This window comes from Cyrtonyx montezumae, unplaced genomic scaffold (genome assembly GCF_038088225.1).
Source record: "Cyrtonyx montezumae isolate F1298 unplaced genomic scaffold, pur_monq_1.0 scaffold_18, whole genome shotgun sequence".
In the NCBI taxonomy this organism is placed as follows: domain Eukaryota; kingdom Metazoa; phylum Chordata; class Aves; order Galliformes; family Odontophoridae; genus Cyrtonyx; species Cyrtonyx montezumae.
In genome coordinates this window covers 3,263,806-3,286,832 of record NW_027071914.1, presented here as the reverse complement: position 1 = coordinate 3,286,832, position 23,027 = coordinate 3,263,806, and the positions used below count along the sequence as shown (strand labels likewise).

The 23,027-nt window shown below is 46.1% G+C and overlaps 1 protein-coding gene and 1 long non-coding RNA gene across 5 annotated transcripts in view; both read left to right on the top strand.

The window, feature by feature from the left end:
* The window catches only part of KCNIP1 (potassium voltage-gated channel interacting protein 1), a 295,252-nt gene extending 282,722 nt beyond the window's left edge, over positions 1-12,530 (top strand). For all 4 annotated transcript variants that reach the window (XM_065734490.1, XM_065734494.1, XM_065734492.1 and 1 more), the window contains exons 3-8: positions 6,626-6,695; positions 7,808-7,878; positions 9,292-9,399; positions 9,945-10,049; positions 10,595-10,657; positions 12,088-12,530. In XM_065734490.1, coding sequence (XP_065590562.1) covers positions 6,626-6,695; positions 7,808-7,878; positions 9,292-9,399; positions 9,945-10,049; positions 10,595-10,657; positions 12,088-12,135 — 465 coding nt within the window. In that variant the 3' untranslated portion in view covers positions 12,136-12,530. The remainder of the gene's footprint in view (positions 1-6,625; positions 6,696-7,807; positions 7,879-9,291; positions 9,400-9,944; positions 10,050-10,594; positions 10,658-12,087) is intronic.
* A 2,399-nt stretch (positions 12,531-14,929) lies between these two features.
* LOC136047671 (uncharacterized) lies at positions 14,930-16,334 on the top strand. Its single transcript, XR_010622117.1, has 2 exons — positions 14,930-15,390; positions 15,425-16,334. It is a non-coding gene; the product is annotated as an uncharacterized LOC136047671 (long non-coding RNA).
* The last annotated feature ends 6,693 nt before the right edge of the window (positions 16,335-23,027 follow it).

Below are 23,027 nucleotides of genomic sequence, written 5' to 3'. Positions count from 1 at the left end.
TTTTTCTTGCTTAATTCTTGCTGCCAATTGAGCTGTATTGCTTGATATGATTAGATGCCTGGGATTTTTTTTCCGTCTCTTGGAGAGTTCTTGCTCTTCTAGTAGGATGTTACTAGAGCACATTAGGACTACAAAGCCCAGGGTAAGCAAGGAACAAGACAGGAGCCAAACAGACCTCAGAAGGTAATGGTATCAGGATGGAGGGGGTGGGAGACCACATGTTTAGGTGAAAGAAGACAACGTGCTGGCTGGCACAGTTGCATGCACAGAACAGCAGCGTGCTGGTCCTTGTGAACCTCAGCCTGAGGTAGTTCTCCCTGGTAGGGTTGGTCTCCGCAGGTCTGTGAGCCTCACCTTATAGGTCCCCTGCTGCTGCCTCACAGGGACTCGTAATAAATAGAAATGGGATTTTGAGGCTTTGTGGAGCAGATGTGTTACAGACCTTGAAGCTTGAGTAGTCATTACATGATTGCCTGAGGGTCTGGGTTTAGTCAGACGGGTGTTTTATGTCAGGAAGTGCTTTGATGATGATTAACGGATCGTTATTGAGCTAGCTTGATAAGCACTTTGGTTTTTAAGTTGTCCTGTTGGACAGTTGCAGTACTTCAGCTACTGTCATAGCAAAACACTGTAACTTCTAGGAAAGTCAAGTTCATTGGTTGGAGCTCTGCCAAAAGAAAATTGAGCTGCCTTAAATACAAGTCTTGTTAAGAGAAATGCGCTGGATGCTGTGAAGGTCTTTTCTTATTTTTGAAATTCTTGAAATTCGGTTGCACTGTATCTCCTGCATATACCTAGCTTCTCCAGCACAGCTGCATGTAGCATCGGTTGGTGCATGCACTGTGCTTGTGTAGCCTTTGCTGGTCACAGGGAGTCGTTTCATGTGTGGACTTAAATCTGACCACTGAAGATTGACCTTCTGAAACCTCTTTGTGCTTTGGCTGGTCATTAACAAAATACATGGCTTTTCAAGTGGAGCTTGGCAGATTAATATATGGTATAATGTAAAATAACCCCCTACGATGGGGAGCAGAACTCAGTGCATTCCTAACTACTGCGTTTTCCTACCTCACTGACATACTTTCCTTGCTGTGTATGGGAGCTTGATGCAGGGCTCCATGCTGAGAGGGAGAGGCTGTGTCAGCAGCCTTGATGCAAACCAGAGGCAGCTTGCAGCTCTCAGCAGACCTGGGCTTTATCCTTTCCCCCTCCCAGTTCTGCAATCATTTCCTCTGAGGGAAAGAATAATGATAAAAGGGCATTTAACTTGTGAGTTCAGCCCTTTTGCAAGACCCCACTGATGGTCTTGATATTAATTGGCAGTGCTGGCACAAGCCTGGCTTTGTCAAGTTGTTAGGAAAGCAGCATGTTTTCCTCCAGCTGCTGTGTACGTAATATGCATGAAGCTTTAATATTTAAAGTTTAAATTGAAAGGGCAGCTTTAGCTTTTCTAGCCAATAAATCATGGTTTCAATGGAATGAGTAATTACGCACAGTAGGCAAGCTGTCTCAGCTGTTACCATATTTCCCGTTGTACGGAACCGTGTGCTTCTTGGGATGATGTTACAGTGCCATCTGGAGATCAGAGTCCCTGCGGGAATACAGTCATTTTTCTCTCAAGCTCGTGCTGCTTGCTCTTGCTGGTTGCACAGGTTGTGTTTAATCACAAGGCAACAGCTGGGTTACTGCAGGGCTGGCTGCAGGCACTTGGAATAGGCACGGAGGGAACGAGGTCCTTCCCTGCCCTGCTGTGCTCACAGCAGCCCACGTGTGGTTGGGTGCTCATGTTTACAGACATTCAGCCAAAGGCAGCTCAGTGCAGCCTGGTGTTGCTTCCAGGCTAGTGCCCTGTCTGACCAGCATCCTCATTCTCCATGCTTTTCGTGATGCTCCTTTGTCTCTGAAGCCTTTCCCTACGTACCCCAGGCAGGGACAGAGCGGGCAGCATGGCAGCATCAGGCACTGGCTCTGGGACGTGGGTCCCTGCTCTCCTGGAGCCCTGTGCAAAAACTGAGGGGGTTCTGGGCCGATAGTGCTGTCAGAATGGATTGATCAGGTGACAGCAAAAGCTATCAGAATTTCTGGGGTAGAAAACGTATATGCAGCTCCAAAGTTCTAGGAGAAAGTGGCTCTGATTGATCAAAGTTGCTGATAGGCTTTTGTGTCTTCATTTATGTTTCTGCAGCCAGTAAAGCTGCTCAGGAAGAAATTGATTTGTTACAAGCCTGTTCTGTTCTTTCAGTAGTGCTGGCTACTCATAGTACTCCAAGACAACAAGTCTTGAGACAGAAAATGATGTGTTCTGGTATGCACCGTGCACCCAGTGCTGACCCATAAGGTTCTGTGGGCTGAGAGCTGCCCTCTGGGGGATGCTGGGGAAGGAAGGGGGGTGGGCAGCTGCCAGGGATGCAGCTGGGATGGACCATGGCCTCGTGTTCCTCCTGGTGTGTGGTCAGGTCTGATGCTTCCACACTGAGTTGGTGGAGGTTGCCATCAAACTGCATCTCAGCAACGCGTAGCACAGCAGCCAGACTGACTGCCCTGTTCAGCTCCCTCTCTCTGTCTTGGCCTTTCTTTTCCTGTTGCTGAAAGGGGGTTGTTTTCTAATATCTTCTGATGCTGGGACCAAATGTCTTTATTTATCCTCAGTGGTTATCACCTCCCCTAAGGTGTGTTTTGCATTATGCAAAGTATTTGTTTTGCTGGTGTCAGACTGTAGCCTGCATGACACATGGTGTTGGGGCTGAGGGCTTTGGCTGTAGTTCTGTAAAAGCAAGATAACTGAAGCAGCAAAAAGCAGAGTCTCTGGTGGGTCTTACCTTGTTTCAGCTTAAAAAAAATAAAACGTGGTTTTATGAGGACGTGGGAAGAGAAAATTGTTTGAGCTAAAAAGCAGCATTAGCATGGAGCACAATGACAGGTTTCTGTTCCCTGGGTGAGTGATGTCTGGGGAACAATTAATGAATGGGATGGAGGGAGAAACTATTAGATTCAAATTGATAAATTGTTGACTGATTAAGTGACCACCAACAGAGTTCTGGGCTCAGTAATTCCGTACATCTCTTTCATACTTTCTCATTACTTGCTTTGGATTGTGTGCATGAATGTAAGAGGGTTGGGATCCTCATGGTGTTTTCTGCTTTGTTGGGATGGCTGCTAGCTCCAAGGGATACTTTGCAGAGACTAAATGAGAGAACAGCACCCCCAAATAACTAAGGGGCTGTTGGGAGCACTCTGGCTTCACTGTAGTGTGATTGTTAGCAAATCTGCAGTGGTTGAATGAGCCTGCTGTGAGATGAAGCGTCTGCACTAAGTCTACATTTGAAGAGTGAAGTAAGCAGTATGACCACGGTAGGGAAGTTCTGGGATTTTCATAATAACACAAATATACTGCTGGCTCTGAGGGGACACAAGGGCACAGCAGAACGTATGGGATGTGCATTGGCATAAAGATGCAAATCTGGATTCTGGATCTGTAGGAGAGTGGGTGGGGCTGTCTGATCAGGTAACCTAGTGCTTCCAGAATAGCAAAGTGTGACCCTCCTTATGCTGTGCTACCTGAGCTAGCCAGGAGCAGTCTGGGTGGGTTATGTTAAGTTCCAACCCCCCTTCAGTTCAGCCATAATCTCTTGTCTGCACTGCACATCTCTGTAAGCAATCAGTGAGGTTCATTTCTCATTCCAGTAGAAGAAGAAACACAAAGTGCGATTTTTCTTTTTCTATTTTTAATCAAAGTGTGGTTTCCTGCTCCTTTGTGGCTTCAAGAGGAGTCAGAGAAGGTTGATCCATACATGTGACTTATGCTGTCAATGCTAGTGCTCAGTCACTAGGTTTTGGGAACCGAGGGATTGTTTCTGAGCTTGGCAACAATGCAAATCAAATGTCTAACATGGAAAGTGAACACTTTGAAAGAATTCATAGAGTTGTGAGGTGTTTACCTGAAATTTAACCCCTTGCTGTCAAAGGAAGGCCTGGTGTATATTGGAGTGGGATGTGCTTTTTCATGCTGCCATGAAATTTCTCACGTGGGAGGAAACCTCTGCTGCCTTCAGTGGGATTTCAGCTGGCACAGAGCTTACCTGCTGCTTTTTGCAGTGATTTCTTTTGACTCAGCTGCCTTAAGATGTGCTGTAGCACTAATGAGGCCTCTTGAGCTTTATTTGATTCTTACACAACAAAATGGTGATCAATTAAGTGTAAATGAATTGCTACTAGCATATGTGTCTGAAAGCAGTCCTGTTATGTAGAGCTAAACGGGGCCGTCAGTGTCAGCACTGTGCTCCTGGAGGTTTGATGCAAACTTCCATTTGCCTTCCAGATAGAGCATCAGAAGCAAGTGGGTTGTGTGGAAGCTCAGAAAATGTAACCAGGCCCAATGGCCACTCCTGCTCTGGGAGACCTTACCTCTTTAGAAGTGATGCAACTCCTCCCACTGTGCCTGCCCAGTGCTGATGCTTTGGGGCTGGGGGCACAGGGATGTGGGTGGGGCTGTCTGCAGGTACAGGCTGCTGGGATGGCCTGGGGCAGGAGGAAGGTGTGGTGAACATAATGGTTAGTCCCCGGATTTATAAACTGTCTTAAAGCATTGCAGCAGTCAGGAAGAAAGCATCTACCAGTGAATGGCAGTTGTCTTGTGACAGTGAAACCAGGGAAGGGCTGTTTTATCAGGAGCTTGGGAGCGTTTCGAGGGTTCTCACCTAACTGGAATTCTGCTGTACAGCACAGCTAGAAAGCCTTGTTTGTTTTCTGCATGAAGGGCACCCCAGGGCCTGGCTCTGTGGTTTCCAGCTGTTCCAGCCATCTGTTACGCAGAGCAAGCCTTGGGCACTGATGCAGCAGAAGGGGTGAAGCTCTTGACCAGTGAGGTCAAGAGCTCAGTGCTAGGTCTAGGTGTCCAACCCAGTGCGAGGGCAATGAGTAAAGGATAACTTCAGGGACTTTCAAGCAGTAACTCATCTGCCTGCTGATGTTTTTCTACCCAGATGGCAGGTGGAAGCCTTCAGAGTCTCTTCTGAATTGGAGGACAGAACTAGGACCTAGTTGCACTAATTTCAGTAGCAAAGTGATTAGAGAAGTGCCCCTCCTTGCTCTCCTGTGACTCACGCAGGATGGAGCGATCTCTTTGTGCTGTCCTTCCCGTGGTTAGGGAACACACGTCAGCAGCAGGCGATGCTGCAGATCACACGCTTGGAAAAAAGCCTTTTTCTGCTTATAAGCTTTTCATGACGGAAGAATTTCTTGTCAAGGTCCTTTTATTCTTGAAAGACAATCCAAAGGACTCATCAGTAAGTAAGTTGCTGGCTTGAATCTTCCTCCCACTTTGTGTCACTGATTCAAAGGGATTTTCTCAGGCTTCCTAAGTTTGCTCATCCCAAATTCAGCAGCCTGTAAAGCTCCAAGTGTACGTTGCCTGCCTTTGGGTCTGCAGCATGCAGTGTGATGCACAGCAAGAACACAGCTGTATGGCACATCACCGCTCCCAAACAGAGCGTGGCTGTGCCCCCTGTGTCTGCTGGACCCAGTGCCCACAGCAGGGCAGGGCATGGCACAGCACGGCTTGCTGCCTGTGCCAGGTGGGGTTTCTCTGTAGCTGCCTTCCTGTGCTCTGTGAAGAATACCACGGTCAGGTTATTGTTTTGCTCTGTTTTAGTTCCCAAACCTGGTTGATGGGTTAAAACATGAGGGTGTTATCTGCTGGGGAGTGCTGTCTATATCAGGTGTGTGCTTAGCTGGCAGTGCAAGGGCTCTGTGATGCACGTGCCTGTGTTAGAGCAACAGTAAGGAATGGATTGTGCCATCTGTGCTGGTTAGGTAGTTATACCTGTGGCTGAACTCAGGCATGCTTTATCAAGTCACAGGATGGATGAGTTTTTAAGCAAACAGAGCCTTTAAACAAGACGAGGCTTTGCAGCTCCACGTCTGTGAAGAGGAATGGGGGAGGTTATTCTGTGCATTTGTAGGGGATGCAGAGGGATGGGCAGTGGCTCAGGCTGACTGACCAAGGGACAAAGATCCATCCTGCAGATGAGTTCCCTTGGTTTGTGAGAGCTTAGGTTTGGGGTTTGTTTTTTAATAATGTCTCTAGACCAAGGCACATAGCAAAGCTAAACCCAATCCTGAGATTTACTGGGGCTCTCCTGAGGTGATCTGGTTTTAAGACTTAATTAATGCTAATGTTTGAGAACTTGTTGGTATGTACTGTTAGTTTCCATGGAGCCCATGTTGGGGTATCTGGCTACTGGGGGTTAATAAACAAACATGTGGAGGGATAGGACATGGAAGTGCTAGTTGGCAGTTATTTGTAATGTATTAGAAGAGGCCTTCGTGTGACAGAAGGCATGAGCTGGCTATCCAGGTCTTCTCTTTAAACAGGAATTAAACACTGCAGAAAGTGCTGTTAGAAGTGTTGATAATGGTGAACCAAGTCTGTGAGATGCTGAAGATGAAACTGCAGTCTGAATTACTTTAATTTCTTCAGCTGCACAGGTCGTGCATTCATAACACTGTGGGAACAGGGGTGTGATTTGTCTAATTGCTCTCTTTGGGCTTGTACAGTTTTGCAAACAAACCTTAACAGAGCTGGGTTGTGTTTTTGATTTGATTTTGCTTCTTTTTTTTCCAACAGGAATGTCCTAGTGGGGTTGTTAATGAAGAGACATTCAAACAGATCTATGCACAGTTTTTTCCTCACGGAGGTAAGCGGGATGCTTTGTCAGGTTTATCAAAGTGTGCTGTTGTCACCTGGCTGCAAAGCCACTTCACTTCTCTGTGCTAGAGAGGTGAGGTAAGGGCTGCAGGATCTTACACAAAAACACAAGCAAGATGAGAAAATTGATTTAGGCCCTTTGAGCAGCTGTTGAACGAGATTAAAGACAAACCTGCCTTAGAGATTGACAGCTGTCATCAGCCACAGAACAGTGCACTGCTATGAGATATCCACACAGAAGAGTTTCTGTTCTGGGTGGCAGAAAGCTGAAAGCCTTCCCCTCAGCTCCTGCTGCTGTGATGTAGTGCCTATAGCAAGGAAGGCCCTCAGACCTCATTTTGGCCTGCACGTTAATAAAAAAGCCTCCCTAAAATTCTTGACGTGGTTCCTAGTTGGTGTGCAAACACCTCACTACCTGAACTGACCATTTTGTCTGATTAAGAGGGGTTACTTCATGCACTGGAATATTAAAATATCATACCTTGATGTTTGAAATAACGTGTTCTTGCCTTTATGCTCTTCCAACTCGTTGTGTCTTGTGGGAGTGTTGTTCTCAGTGTGAAAGAAGAAGTCATGGCTTTGGGTCAGTTTTGTTGGATGGCTGTTTTCTTGTTGAAGATGCAGTGTTTGAGGCTTCCCCAAATACATCCTGCTCCATAATAGCTGCAGAGTGATCACTGAAGTTTCTTTGTGTGTGTGTGCCTTTAGGAAGGTCACTGGTAGGTGGGGAACCAGGAGATCTCCAGAGGTCCTTCTCAAATGCTACAGTTCTGTGGTTCTCTTTCTCATCTGAATGTCTAAATGAAATGATGTGGCATGTACTGAAAAGCACAACAAAAACGTACACCTATGGGAAGTTTGTATTAAATTCTGAATGGGATAGATGATTTCTGAGAGCATGTGTGTCCTAGTAAAAGCTTTTGCATTCAGTGGGGCTGGGTTGTGGTTTTTGCAAATCCATGTTAATGTTTACTAGTTCACAGAGTGTCTGGCAGTGCTTTAAGGATGGCTTTATGCTGCAAGGGAGGTTGCTGAGAGTCAGTAGTGTGTAAGGAGCATGTGTAAGTGTAAGTACCAATCGGTGCCTGTTGTGTTTTTCAGATGCTAGCATGTATGCGCATTATCTCTTCAACGCCTTTGACACTGCACAGAATGGCTCAGTGAAGTTTGAGGTAACTGTTTTGTATCCTGTTTTAATGCCCTTTTTCCTCAGTTCTGTGTGTTTCAGCTTCTCCATTCATTCTTCGTTGTAAACTAGTGGGGTTTGCTGGGCTGTGGGGCTACAAGCAGCTGAAAGGTCAAAACCTCATTGTGTTTAATGCAGGCTTCTTGTGTGGATGGATTGGCTTCTTTTCCACTGCAGAAACAAACAGATTGTGTCAGTCAGTAGCATAGGAGCATTAATCCCACAGGGAGAAAATGCAGAGGTTGACATAGCAGAAAGCAGAGGGCAGGAACAGTCCCGTATGAGCAGAGCCCAACAAGTGGCACAGATAATGAGAAGCCAGAAAAGCTTGTGCTTTCTGTAGCTGTCATGTATCACAGGGTTTCATATGTATGTTCCTGGAATATGCATGTTTTCAAAGCTGATTTGAGATGCTCAGCAAGGATCTTGGGTTTGCTGAGGTTGGGCAGTCCTGCTTTTGCCATCAAACAGGCCAAATCCCCATTAATTCCAGGTGTGGCAGAGAAATTACTGATCAAATGGAGGAAAGTTGCCATATGTTAAGTGCATCTCTGTAGTGATGGCTGCAGTGGAAGCTCTGCATGCAGCAGCCCCTCCCAGAGAACATCAAGAGACTTCCAGAATCCTAAATGGACTGACCCACAGCAAAATGCTTAGACAAGTGTATCACAAAACGCTGAGCTTTCCTTCCTGGCAAACCTGTCTCTTTGGTGGTTATCAAATGTAAGCATTTTGTCCCCCTTTCTTGTATTCAGCAAATTTTAATTTCTCTTGAGCGTCAGTAAAAAGGAACAGAGGTCTTTAGGAAGCAGTGCTCTGCCCTGTGCAGAGCCAGTGGAGATGGCACAGGGAGGACTAAATGTGTTAAATGAGGCACCAGGTAGAGTGTAGCTGCTTTAGCTTGAAGCTCTGCCTGTACTAACAAATACAGCGGTGCAGCTGAGCCATTGTGCAGCAGAAACAATAAATCAGAGTTATTGGAAGCAATAACTTCACCATAAACCAGAAATGCAAACAAAAGCTTGTGTTTCAGATTGAGTTAGTAGAGGTGGGAACCACACCTGGATAAATCTGTTGTGTTCTGCCAGAGGACAAAACCTGAGCTCTCCTACGTTGCAGAGGGGTCTGGGATCTTGCTGTCCCTCTGAAGGTGGGCACAGGGAAGATATGCTGTTGAGTAATTGAGGATTAATTGAGGACTCTTGGGACTTCCCCAGTTACCTCTTACATGTTTATTAACGCTGCTTGGGTCATCTTAGTGAGTGATATGTCCGTTGGGTAAAGTCAGAGAGAGGGTAAGTTTATCCTAAAAAGATGACTCCCTTGATGGAAATAATGAATAATGTGACTTGGAAAAGGATGTTACACAGACTCTCGTTTCTCTCTCTCCTCAAACCAGGATTTTGTGATGGCGTTGTCCATTCTGTTGCGGGGAACAGTCCATGAAAAGCTAAGATGGACATTTAACCTGTATGACATAAATAAGGATGGATACATAAACAAGGAGGTAGGGCTGTTTCTGGAAAATGTGGCTAATTTCTGTAGGAGCTCACTCGTTTCTGTTGCACAGCACAATTAATGTTGCATATAGTTCTTTAAACATATAAAGCTGGACGTGTTTTTCTAAGGAAGTGCAAAGTGATCTTGCAATGCATTATTTTGTAGATGTATTTTTCTATGTTACACTGGTTTTAATGGTTAGCTTTTACCTGAGGAGAAGTCCTCGTTCAATCTAGGAGCAATGCTTTGAAGGGGAGGGGATGACAGCAGCAGGTACTCAGTGATGGAGGCATATAAGAGGCTTCTGGCTGTGCTGGGAGGTGTGATGTGGGCTCACCCAGAGCACTACAAGCCCCCAGTTCTGTAGGTTAGCATATGTCTGATGGTACATCTGTCCGCATGCATGTGTTCTTGGGGCTGACAGCAGATAGGGGCATGAGCTCTGGGCTGTTTTGTAATAGAGTGTGAAGAAAAGGGCAGTAAAGGAAATGAACGTGCTATCATTTCTATTAATTTCCCTGTTGTGCTTTTGATGTCATGTCACTGCTGCAGGAGATGATGGATATAGTAAAGGCAATTTATGATATGATGGGGAAGTACACTTATCCAGTGCTGAAGGAAGATGCTCCGAGGCAGCACGTAGAAGTGTTCTTCCAGGTATTTGATTTCTGGTGATCATTTCTCAACATCTGAGCTATTCATTGATACACTTTAAGATTAGTCCCAGCTACATTGCTGTTTCCTACTGTGCATCCTAAAACAAATTCCAGTAGCCACCCAACCAACCACTACAGCACCTGCTGAATTCCCCAGTCGGAGGTATCCCATTTGTCATAGCCCAACCCTATGCAGTGGGATGTCATCCATCCACCAAATGTGGAGCCTCTGCAGGTGTCAGTTGTTTGGTCCTTCTCAACTGCCTGTAAAGAGTCAGCTATAACGTGATGAGGCAGTGAAGAAATAAGTGATGTAATATGAGCAGGAGTTGCTTTATATGTATAAGAAATACAGGCAGAGATGACCTCAGAAGTCCTTCAAATACCATAGCGAACCAGACCTTAGCCGCCAGCAGATTTAACTGGTGGCACTGGGTCTGCAGTGTGGGCCAGCCACACGCCCAAGGTTTATTCCTTTACAGCACTTAGGAACGTATACCATAACCACAGTGTCATCTATGGAAAATAAATGTTTTTATTTTGCAGAAAATGGATAAAAACAAAGATGGCGTTGTGACTTTAGATGAGTTTATCGAATCGTGTCAGGAGGTAAGGATGAACTGCTAAGTGCAATGACAGGTGCAGGTCACACCATGCTGTTTGCTCTCACTTCCAGTGAACTTCATTTGCAAGGAGGGTGCTGCTCAACATCCCGGGTTTCCTTTGCTCTCTAGAAAACCAAAGCAGCTGCAAGATTGGTGGTGCTCCATGAGGCTGCTGAGCCAGCAGGGTTGTGCATCAGGCTGCTCAGCACTGCTGCCCAGTGCTTGTTTCCCTGAGCAAATACCAACACCTGGTTCTGTGACAAGTACACAACTCTTGAGAAAGCTGATAGTGCCCTTTACTTTTCTCAGTATGTTTGTTTAAGAGGCTGACACCTTGTCTTCAATGTGTGATTAGAGATCTTAGTATTGAAGCAGCTTGAACAGTTAGATTTTGTTAAACCAAGACCAGGGCAAAGTATTTAGTTGCTTTTTATGCACTTGCAGCTCACAGACTGCACTGCCATGTGTTATCTCCTGGTGGATCAGAGCCATGAAACACAAAGATGGTGTATTTTACTTTAAGAAAGCAAACAAATGTTTACCTCTGCCATTTCTGAGGCTGCAGCTCTTGGGCAATGAAGTCATGGCATGACTGCACAGAGTAGGATTGGTTCCCCATGCATGCAAGACAGCACCAAACTGTGTTAGGATGGGAGAGGTGGATGCTGCCCTTGTTGGGGACATAGGAATAACACCTTTTCAAGTTGGTACCTCCAAAGAAGATAGAGCAGTGAGATGCCATAGATCTCTGAAGTTGCTCCATTTGGGAAGTTATTTTGGTGTTGCAGGCAAGCAGTCATTCTAACTGTTGGAATAACCGAGTTTGTGGGGAGACATACATTGTTTTAGTAGTCTGGTTATTACTTCAAAGTACAATTTCAGTGCTTCATAAGAAAGGAACAATCTGGTATTTCCCTCATGTATCTCCACCTCTCATTTGGATCCAGGAACCCAAGAGGGGCTGGGATTTCATACATTCTTGTTTTGTGCTCGAGGTGTTTCTATGAGGAAGTGGTCCTTTGTGGCAGCATGCCTGTCCATTCAGAACCATCATTTCATTTGGGCTCTTGAAGCATAAGAAGCTAAATATGTACTTCCATATTCAGGAACAGTGCAGTTCAGTGGCTGCCAATGTCTGAGGGGAACAGCTTCAGTGCTGGGTCAGCTTTTCTTCAGTGAAGCACAGCCCATGATGAAAACCAAGCTTAGGAGGAAGTTCTGAGACTGCATGCCTTGAACCAGTCAAGGTGCCAAAGTAAAAGCACTGTTTTGCTGGATCAGGACCTAACTGCAGCATCCATTGAAGTGCACTGGGGATGAGAAGCAAGGCTGTTGTATGGAGTAGACCCCACAGAGCCCCCCCTGTGCTGTGCCAGGTTAGGAATTGTGCTCATCAGTGCTCCTTTCATGAAAATGTCTTCTCATTGCTTTCAGGATGACAATATCATGCGGTCCTTACAGCTCTTTGAGAACGTAATGTAACCATGTCTGGGAAGCACTGGAAGAATCAGAGACTGTGTAACAGAGACTTCCTTTCTGGGTGAAAGCTTTTTATAATTCAGCCATGTTCAACAGCCAGCGTGTGAGGATTTTGTATGAAGTCTCCAACCAAATGGCAACTGAATGCAACTGATCCCATCTCTCCTCCGCAAGAGACGACGGTGGATCTCTTTTTCAATCTGGAAGCATGCAAATACTTTAATAAAATCTGATGAGAGAGCTGCTGCTCGAAGCTCAATGAGTAATATACAGCATTCCGTTTGCAAGCCATGAGTCCTGCTTTAATCTAGCAAGCTTGATTGCGTATGATAGCTCATGTTGATAGCATACTCAGCCATCTATTACAAGCAAAAAGCTCAGTCCATACAACCATGTGGCAAAATATTTTATGGATGCCTTGCCTTTAATCTGCTTTGAGGAAAAAAAAAATCTACAGGGGCCATCTGTAAAAGTGAACAGTGAATGTACGTAGGACATTAAGCAGACAGCCCATGTAGCCAGTGTCCCCTTCTCTGCAGAGATCCTGCTTCTCCTCTCACATGCACTGGTGCCACCACGCTGAGGCTGGTGGGAGGTATTCCTGAGCACGTTAACCAGAGGAACTTCATGCCAGGGTTAGTCAGAAAGGAGCAAAGCATGGGTTGCACATAAATATCAAACTGCAGAACAAGTCTGATCAATGATGGTAAGTTGTTACAGGGCCAGGTAGGTTTACAAGGGCTGGTAGAGGAATACCTGCTGTGGTCCCGGACACCTTCTGCAGTCGTGGTACGTTGTGGGACACCGAGCGATTCTCCGTTGTGCACCTCAGCAGCGCCATGGCCGCGTGCTGTAGTTTGGCACCTGCTTCCTAGATGCATCCCCTGAACACGTGTATTTTTCCATTAGATGTTAAAGCAAAGTGTTTTCTAATCTATGGGTTTAATTCAGCTTCATGTTTTACTTAGGGCAGAAAAGGGCTGGTGATGCAGCTGTGTTACCACGTGAGGGCCTTGGCACCCACAGAGTACCACGGAAGTTTACTTGGCACCTATGTGATTCATGTTAGTACCAGAAATGTCTGCCAGGGTAGCCCAAAACTTTCTATACCAAAATCTTTATCCCATAAGACAGATGCGTGACTAATGCCCCATAGAGCTTTGTTTTGGGGGATTGTTGATTTGTTTCTTTCAAGAGCAAAACAGTCATGCAATGAATTTATACCGAGGTTGGATTATGTCCAGTAGATGTGTCTGCTTTGCAGAAGACTTGAGGAAAGTGGCTGTTCCCAGGCAGCTGATGGTTGGGAAACCATGGGAAGGAGGGAACAGCCACCTGCAACTAGTGCAACTAGCCATGCAGTGCCAGCTGCATGAACCACACACAAAGGAGAATCCCCTGTCATAGTCCAACATCATTCCTGTCCAGCAAGCATATATTTTTATGTCAGATACTATATTGCAAATATACTCTTGGCACTGAAGATATATTTTAAATATTATGTAAGTGGAAGCTTTTTATAATGCTAAATATATAGTATGTCTAATTTCTGTAGCCCTATGTTTTATAAAAATTTAACCTATTGAAATTATCCTGGTTATAGAAGTAGGTGTGATCAGTACTAGAGTAATGCTGTGTGTGTTCCTCAGGACAGGACGTGTTCCCTTTTACTGTGCTTCTGCATACTCTTCTGTGTGGTCTTCAGATTATTCCTCTGAGTTGACCGCTTGTTGTCAAAGTGGCTGGTCAGCTGAGGGAAGTTAACTTGTAGGCAGGAATGACACCTTAGTCTGTGCTGTTCACTGCCTTGCACACAATTACCATTAATTAATTCCTTCTAATAAGCATACAGAGCATAGCAGCTCCAGTGATGTGCTGGGATTGACAGAAGAGATGCAGTGCTGTGAGAGTAGCCTTGTCTTCCAGTTGTCCAGTATGGTCTATTATTTTTTTGTTTAATAGGCACTTGATAAAGGCATCAGCTGTAGCTGGAATAATGTCCAAAACTTACATTGTTCCTTTGTGATTCCTCTTGTAATCACTTCAGCAAATAACAGAATTCAGTGTAACAAGCAACCTGCTTTTTTTTTCCTCCATCCCTAAGGAGCACCTGTTCATTGTCAGTCCAAGCAGGCAACTTCTCTTGTCAACAAACCAAAAAAGGGGAGAACAAATACTGTACTGAGTTAGTGTCTTTCGCCTCCAACGGCGATGCTCCGAATGTGCTCACGAGATGGCATACTTAGGCTGAACATTTTTCAGAATTGGAACGTGCCTTTCTCATTAGAACAGAAGCAGTATTAGTTGTGTGACACAACTAATAGTTGTAGTGCCCATACAGTTTTGGTATCTCCTCTTCTGTGCTGCTGTAGTTCTTTTCAGTTCCCAGTAATGATGGGCATGCATTAGGCAGAGAGGGAGATGCTGAAAGCTGCTCTGGTCCTGATTCCGCCCCTAAGCCATAACCAGAGCCCAGCTTTACGTACCTGCTGTTTTGTCCTGGGTTGCTGCTGCTTTGCTCCCCTCAAGATGCCATCAGAGACCCAGTCAGGCTGAGCAGCAGGCCCAGGGGAACCTCATGGGGTTCAATAAATCCAAGTGCAAGGTCTGGCACCTGGGTCACAGCAATTCCTGCTGTCAGTACAAGCTGGGGGATGTAAGGATAGAGCACAGCCTTGCCAAAAAGGACTTGAGGGTACTGGTGGATGGCAGCTGGACATAAGCCAGCAATGTGCCCTCACAGGAAATGTCTACAAGCTAAAAGATGTGAGATTTGGCTATAAGGAGGAAGTTTTGTACAATGAGGGCAGTGAGGCACTGGCATGGGTTGCCTGGAGAGGTGGTGGGTGCACTGTCCTTGAAGGTACTCGAGGTCAGGCTGGATGGGGCTCTGAGCACCTGACCTAGTGCAGGTGTCCCTGTTCAGTGCAGGGAGTTGGACGAGGTGTCACAGAATTGTAGGGGTTGGAAGGGACCTCCAGAGATTGTGTCCTTTAAGGGTCCCTTCCCACTCAAACGGTTCTGTGACTCTTGCTTTGATAGGAGGATTTGCCACCTGACGCACAACAGCGGTATTTCCTGTAGCTCTGATTGTTAATGCTGGCTGTGGCAGAGCAGTTGCCTTTGTGAAACCATTTATTATCCTGTGTTTGTCTATAGTGCCACCCGATAGCAGCCAGAGGATTGTGTGTATCAGTGCCCAGGGGCCTCGGGGCTTTCCATGAGCAGCATCTATGCATGTGGCACGTGTGCCCCGATGTTATGGTTTTATCATTTTTGTTGTATTATTGAGCAGCAGGTGACAGAGATACAGTGACTGTGAGAGAGTCATTCTCTGCATGGAAATGTCTTTGGGTTTGCTTTTTATGTTCTTGGTGAATGTTAGTTTGTAAGCTTGCAAAGCCTCTCATCGCTCATAAAGGAGGCTTGCAATATTTATGGCAAATACTTATTGCTACGGCTTTCTAAATAAAACATAGTATGCAGTTCTGATCTCATGCTGCCATCAATCCTCCTGCCAGGCCACGGAAGGTAGCTGCTGCGCTGGCTTCGAACTTACAGTTAGACTCTGTCACTGCTATTAGCTGTGCACATTTTCTTGAAGTTGCAAATGTTTTGATACCGTCTGCATTGTAAGTCTGACTGTTTCACTAGTTCGAGCATTAATCTGCATTTTCATGCCAGCGTTTTCTTAAAGCCTTTCTAACGTGTGCTTTAGGCAACCATCTGTTGAACAATAGGAATAGGATGAATGATGATGCAAAAAAAAAAAGTAAGCCACAGTGTAATCTGTCCGTTGTTGTCAGTGTACATTTTCCTGTTACTTTTGAATGCGTTGCAATACTGTGAGTAACTGTACGTCGCGTTGTGAAGCTGAGGGCGCGGATATCCGAAGGCTCCGGTGCCGCAGACACAACTTTGGCATTGCCTGACTGCAGCACGTGGGAAGAGCAGAGCATCTTCGTGTCCGTGTGTGACTGCTGGTAAGATGGCAGCAGCTCGTGGGAGTGCTGTGAAGGACTTGTGGATAAGTGCTGCTGAATGGGCCGTGCTCACTAAAGCCGTGCGGGTGGAGCGGCGGTGCGTAGCTTCTCTTACAGATGCTGTTATCCGATGGCAGTTTGTATTACGTTTTGTTGAATGGTTTTGAAAATATTGATTTTAATAATAAAAAACTCCATGTCTGTAGGAGAGTGTCCTTCTGTAAGCCCACTATGTGTTCTTCTTTTAGGGGGCACAGTCAGGTTAAAAACACACAGCCACAGCTTTACAGAGGAGACCGATGTAAACACACATGGAGCTGCAGAGGGGCTCTTAAACTGCTGAAGCTGCTGTAGCGTTTCCACGCTCATGATTTGTTTCCATCACTGACTGGGGATGCTCATCTGTTGGTGTGGTGATGTACACCTGGCACTTGTGTGAGTAAGAGTTCAGAAATACTCTACTTGCTTCATCAGTAGTATCTTGGAGCATTAAAAATTGAAAGTTTGTAGATGATTTTTTTTCTCTTTGCTTAAGTGCAGCCAGGTAATGGGTAATTACGTTGAAGAAAATGCAAACGCTGCTTTATTGTGGAGATAAGAAAAACAAACCTCTCCACGTCCCTTTATCTCTGGCTTGTTGAAAACATCCATTCTGGCACACGGAGAATTGTAGAAGAAATTTTATAGATATTGATATACACTAAATCTTTGGTTGGCTTCATGACATAGGGTATAATATACCCAACAGCATGTCCCAAGGCAAAGAGCATGCTTGCAGAAATGTGAGAATGAAGTTGTCTGTGTGAAATGTGGCCTCGGTCTCCCTGCAGCACATGCCAGGTGTGTGTGTGTGTGCATTGCCTGTCTGGCCCAGCAGCACTCAGCACACAGCCACACAGCCACTGCTGCTGCCAGGGAAGGATGATGGTACTTCCCATGGACAGAGGCACACGTGCTCCTGGGATGGATGGATGCTGAAGCTCCTGGTCGGCGCCTCACAGCACCAGATCACACCACTGGTTACGGTTTGGCACACAGGTGGGTATGTTTGCTTTTGATTCTTTTTTTGGTGTTGGATCTGCTTCAGTGGGTACGTGCTGACCAGTCCCCACTAAATCTCTGGGAGTGTTCTCCAGGGCACGATAGAACGAGAACGAGCAATGTGCTGCAGCTCAGCATGTGTAAGTGGGCACTTCAGAACTCAATTAAAGCTTTCCTGTTGTGAGATTAATTATGATCTCTGTTTGTGCAGGCTCTGAAGAGATGGAGGAGACCTGGCATCAAGACCTCTGCACGAGCAGAAGTTACTGACCATGCAGTTCGTTTTTCAACTGCATCCATTTTGGGTCAGCATGTGCATCTGAGATGGAAACTCATAGAGAAACTGCAGCATGCTGGAGAAAGTGAGTCTTGTCCTGTACTAGGCTGGGATGTGACTGGGAGCATTTTGGGATAGTGCATATCGTCCTAAAACCTGATTTAACAAATTGCATCGTGGGAAATTATCCCATATTATTCAGTTCTGTTACTAATGATATTTGTGATCAAATGCAAGAGCTCCAGGCTGAGCGCTCCCTCTGGAGAGAGGGCAGCACGTGCTGCTAGCAAGGAGCGTGGATTTGGTTTCATTGTAACTCACAGATTCAATAATTAGTGCTGTTTTCAGCAGCAAACAAACAGATGCCTGGCTTTCAGAAAGCAGAGCCTGCCCACCCCGCGAGGTCAGATAAAATAAACACCGGGTAAAGCACTTCTGCTGCCTGCAGAGCTTGCACAGGGAACGCTAGATGTCAGTGAGGGCCAGCAGCTGGCAGTGCTGCGAGTGGCAGGGGACGGCTGTGTAGGATCAGATGTGGGAACTGCATAAGCAGGAATCCTGAGTGCCCTCGGGGGGGTAAGCATGGGGAACAGGAGGCATTTGAGTAGCAGTGTCAAGAATTGTGAAGGTTTGCTCTTGGCTTGAGAGAGGGGAAGGAGATAAAGCGAGTCGCCCTCTTTTACTCCCTTTCAAAATTCCACTTTGCTAACATTAGGCATTTACAGACCCACAAAGGCATTTTTGTACCTCAAAGCCACGTGTTCAAGTCATTTCTTTTGTTTGTACCTTGGCTACCATGAGACCAAGCTGCTTGCTGTATGTGAGATCCCAAAGTCCTGTGCAGATGGTGTTTGGCACAGGATAAGCTTGAGGTCTCTATGTGGCTTTGTTCTTTGATGCTGGCGTTCCTCACCATCTGCAGTCGTGCCACGTGGCGTGGCAGGACAGCGTGGTGCTGGCATTTAGCTAAACCTGCTGCAGTCTGTAGGCTGGGCTGGGAGCTGTGTGCTGGCATCTGTGCTCTAAGTGTGCAGTGGCCGCAGGAGTAAAATGAGTGATACAGATGGATGTGATGGCTCGCAGTCACCTGGTCTCTGTCTCCTCGTGCTTTTCGGGGCCTTTGGTGCTGTGGGGAATGTGAGGCACAGCTCTGCCCTGAATTCAGCACGGAGGCAGTGGATGGGCACCATCAGCTGGAATTCCAGTCAGGTGTCTCCACGACCATGAAGGGTCACAGCACAGCAAAGCAAGGTTCTGCTCGTTGAAGGCCCTCCTGATCTGAAGTCTGGCTGCAAAAGAAAATCAGCCGGGATGGTTACTGTCCTTACCCCAGGCCAGGAATCCAGGTAAAAAATGTAAGAATGAGGCCATTCTGGTCAGCCTGAACACTCCTCACAAAAGCCCGTGACCTTCCTTGCCTACACCACCATAGGCTTTCTTGTGACTCTGTCCCCACTGTTTCCAAAACCCAAGCTACAGGTTGGGTCTGCAGCTGAGGAGCATGAGGATGGGAAAGCCACGTTTCTGCTTCCCTGCATGTATGTTGTGCTCGTGTTTGCAGGGCAAGCCTGGGGGCAACGTTCACCAGCGTTGTAGAAGATGGAAGGATCAGAGTTAGTGCACGGTCACCTCTCCTGTTAGCAAGTCTGTGGACAGTCAGAGCGGGCCCAGAACTTTCTAGAAGGAGAGTACATTACTGGAAAGTGCTGGTCTTAACAAATCAAGATGGACTTATTTATTGAAGCCCAGGATTAGATATTGCAAAATTACTTCTAAGTTCTCAAATTTTGTCGTGGATTTTTGAGAATTGATTTTACAGAGTTGATAATTGATGCAGTATTTGTTTCATTTTGCGTTGTGATAACATAATGCTCAAATCTTTAAGGGACGTCTGCTACAAACAACAACTGAGCTGTTTCCTGTATATGTCTCCTTTCAAAATGTATTTGAACGCAGGCAAGAGGCATTTTGAAAGGAAAAGAAGGGAAGGGATTTCAGTTAGGGGAATACCTTGTGGTTTCAGCAACAAAGCAAACAGAGTATTTAAGCTTCAGAGTCTTGCTGTGGCTGTTAACATTTCGTGCATGTCACACGATAACGTGAAGAATGCAAAGCCAGGAAAAAACAGGGGAGGAAAGTATTTTGGAAGCCACAAACCCAAAAAGGAGGATTTCAGCATTTGAAGGTTCGCGTTTCTGAGAGCACATCAGCCTTAATCTCCGTTTGGAACAGAAATCTCATTGCAGCCAAAGAAAAGGATATTCCAGGGCTTGAGGAGCCCAGCTCAGCAGGGCAGAAAAAGATCACTGCAGAAATTCATTTGACATTGCAGAGACCTGTGGATAATTTTAGATACTGTAAAAGCAGCTCTCAAAAGTTTAGCAGGCAAGAAGAGATGTACTGTTCCTTTAGTGATGCTTTACGATGGGTTTGGTGCAGCACTTGGAATATTTTGTACGACCCCTGTGGTGACAGCAGCCCAACACCTTGCTGGTGCCACGTGCATCTGCAGAGAAAGATGCCCTGCTTATGGGTTTGAGGAAAGTGAGTGCCAGTGGGCTAAAGTTTGCTGGGGTAGGGGCTGGAGGTGCCTCACAGTGCTGACAAAGTCTATGTGTTAGAAAGGAGGGTGAGCAAGGAAATGTAGCAGAGCTGGTCAGACCTGTTTTGAGCACTGGGATTTTTCCTCCTTTGTCTCTTTCTTCACACTTGGTAAAGAGGGGAGAAATAGCTGCTGTCTGGCTGGTCTTCTATGGTTTCGCTCTCGAGGTATTTTTAGTGCACTGATATATGGGCAGCCAGGCCCTGACTGCCTGTTCCTTAGCAGCAGGCTGTCCTCATCCCATGGATCCAGGCACTTGTGTGTGCTCCCCCTGCCCAGAGCTGTGCAAAACATCCAATGCTCTCATTTTTTGTGACAATACAGAATATGTCAGTCTACTGATGCAAAATGCTACTGTGTCAGTATGGCCTGAATTTCCCAGCACAATATTTGGGGCTTTTTTTCCCCCCCCATCACCAAAATGTCATTCATTAAACTAAAACAGCCTTCGAGGGCTCCTGCCCTTGAGCTGCAGGAGCAGCCATCTGCTTTCTGTGGTTGAGTCACCCAACGCTGTTGGTGCATCGCAGTGGTATCCTTTGGTGGTTCCAGGGCAGTTAGAAGAGCTCCTGTGTTGCTGTGTGGACGGCCCTTGGGGGCTGGTGTTTACCACTGAGAAAAGATGGTTTTCCTTCTTTCAGGTACAGACAATTCAGCCTGCACTGTTTGGCAAAAAATAACAATTAAAAAAAAAAAAAAGCACAGCGTTTTGGGGGTGAGGATGGGGTGTTCTCATGGCAAAATACAGAATTTAAGCTCAGATTTGAATTGCAAATAGCCCGCGATGGAGTTTTAGCCAAGGAAGGGCAGTGGTTTCAGATCTCAGTGTGCAGCTGGGGGCTGCTGAGCAGTCAGAGATGCATCACTGAAGTACTACACTAGCATTTCCTCCTCTTGCAGCATGCTGTGTCACAGAAGGATGGCTTCCAGGCTCCCCTTCCTTCCATTTCTCGAATGTTCTGCGCAAACTATTTTTTTTAATAGGTGCAATTTCAGCCTTACCAAAATACACAGACGAGAAAGCAACAGCAGCGGTGGGGGATGCCTTTGGGCCCGGACTGCAGGGATCAGGAAACACACTGCTGCCTATATATTGCTTTGCATGACTGATGGAATGAATGTCTGTGGCTTGTTCTTGCTCAGGCCGTGCCTGGCTCTCCTGAAGGTGCAAAGAACCAGGGTGGCTCTGCAGAGCAGCACTGCGTGGGCTCAGGAGGAGTTTCTGCATGGCCTCACCAAGTCGGGTGCACCGAACCTTAATGTGGGAATAGAAGGCAGCAGCTGATGTATACACTAATGGCAGTGCTGGTTCTCTCCCCCTCCTGGCGCAGTGGGTGCATTCTGCAGGCAGATGTATGGCCCTGTCACAAACAAGGTCCTTGGGAGTGCACTGGGGCACCGTGGTGCCGCCGGTCCCACGGGGACACTGCTCAGTACTTTTCCAGTTGCAGTGTAACTGCTTTGGGTGTGTGTGATCTGCTGTGAGCGTGGCTGTGGTGGTAAATAGGACAGAGGGCCTTTCGGGACACCGGGTGCTTTCTTCTGAGTTGGTTATCTGTGCCATACAGGTGGTTGGCGTTCTCCACCAGTTGAGAAGTTGTTCAGATTTTTGCTCATGGGAGTTATTTGTGCCAGGGCCTGGAGGTTCTCCAGTACTGTAACCACTCTTAACTGTAAATAATTGAGTTAAAACGTCACTTTCTTCCCTCTCTTTGCCATTTAATTTTGCTTTGGTGTGGGCACACAGGCAGTATGGCTGTGAGACGTCTTTGAGACCACAGGATGGCCCTGAGAAGAGCAGCCTGACTCCTGCATTGCTCCAGAGGCACCTGGAGTGTGGATCTGGCCCCAGTGCCAAGCAGTGGGAAGAGGATGCTGAGACCCAAAGAGCTGCCTGGGGACCCTCAGCTATGCTGAGCTTTGCAAATGCTGGTAGGATTTTGCATTTCCTGAGATTTAAAGCCTGAAGGAGAGATGGCAATTATTATTTGTTTTAATCCCTCCAAAACACTTTCAAACCTGCATTATTTTTATTTTTATTTTTTTTTGCAGGCAGCTTTGCATCCTGCTGGAATTGAGAGCAAAGTTGATGCGTCACGTTGGGCTGCAGTGGGTTGGATGAAGTGGTATTTCCTCATTTGTTGTGTACCAACAGTTATCCTTTCTCATTGTCCTCGCTACCTTGTGCTGATAAAGACAAAGGAGCATCGCTTAATGCCTTCTGACAACAGTTGGGACTATTTTTAAATACAGATAAGTTTATTTTCTGCATTTTTTATTGCTGAGGCATTTTTGAAACTGTGAAGCTTTTGCTGTTCACAGCAGTGAAAGCTGCCTGTCTCCTGGCAAACCTACTGCAACTGCTTTAGAAGTTAAATACAGAGCTAAGCCACAAAAACATAGACGATTTTTCCCCTTCATTTTGTTTCTCCCCAAAGCAGAAAAGACTTGGTCCTTGGAAGCAGCTCTTGGTGATTACTCAAAGGCTGTCTGATAAAGGCTGCCTTGGAAGACAATAAGGGTTAGGTCCCTGTAGGCTGTTCAAAAGCATTCCAAAAAACTTTTGCCTCCAATAGAGAACATCCCATGGATTTAGAAACCAGAAAGCAGCACTTACTAAGGCCTGCCTGGTAAGGCACATCTCGATCTGATCTGTCTCAGTATATTTCAACCTATTCAAGTAAAACATAAGCATTGCTTCCCAACAGATTCTACTGGTAGTGCCAGCCAAAGCCTCAGCTCATCTTTTGCTACTGGAGGTGCTTGATATGGACCAGATATGTGTTATAAGAGTTAGGGAGGAGAAGTGTGTGTCACCATACCATGCAAATGTTTTTTAAGCCAAAGATTAAACCGCTGTTGGGTGTCAATTTGAGATAACCAAATATTACATGCTTGACATTGTGTCCGACTGTTTCCATGCTCATTCTGATTTCTGCCAAGAGGTTATGCTGACCTTGTTTTTTCACTTTGAAATTGCATGATCTGTCTT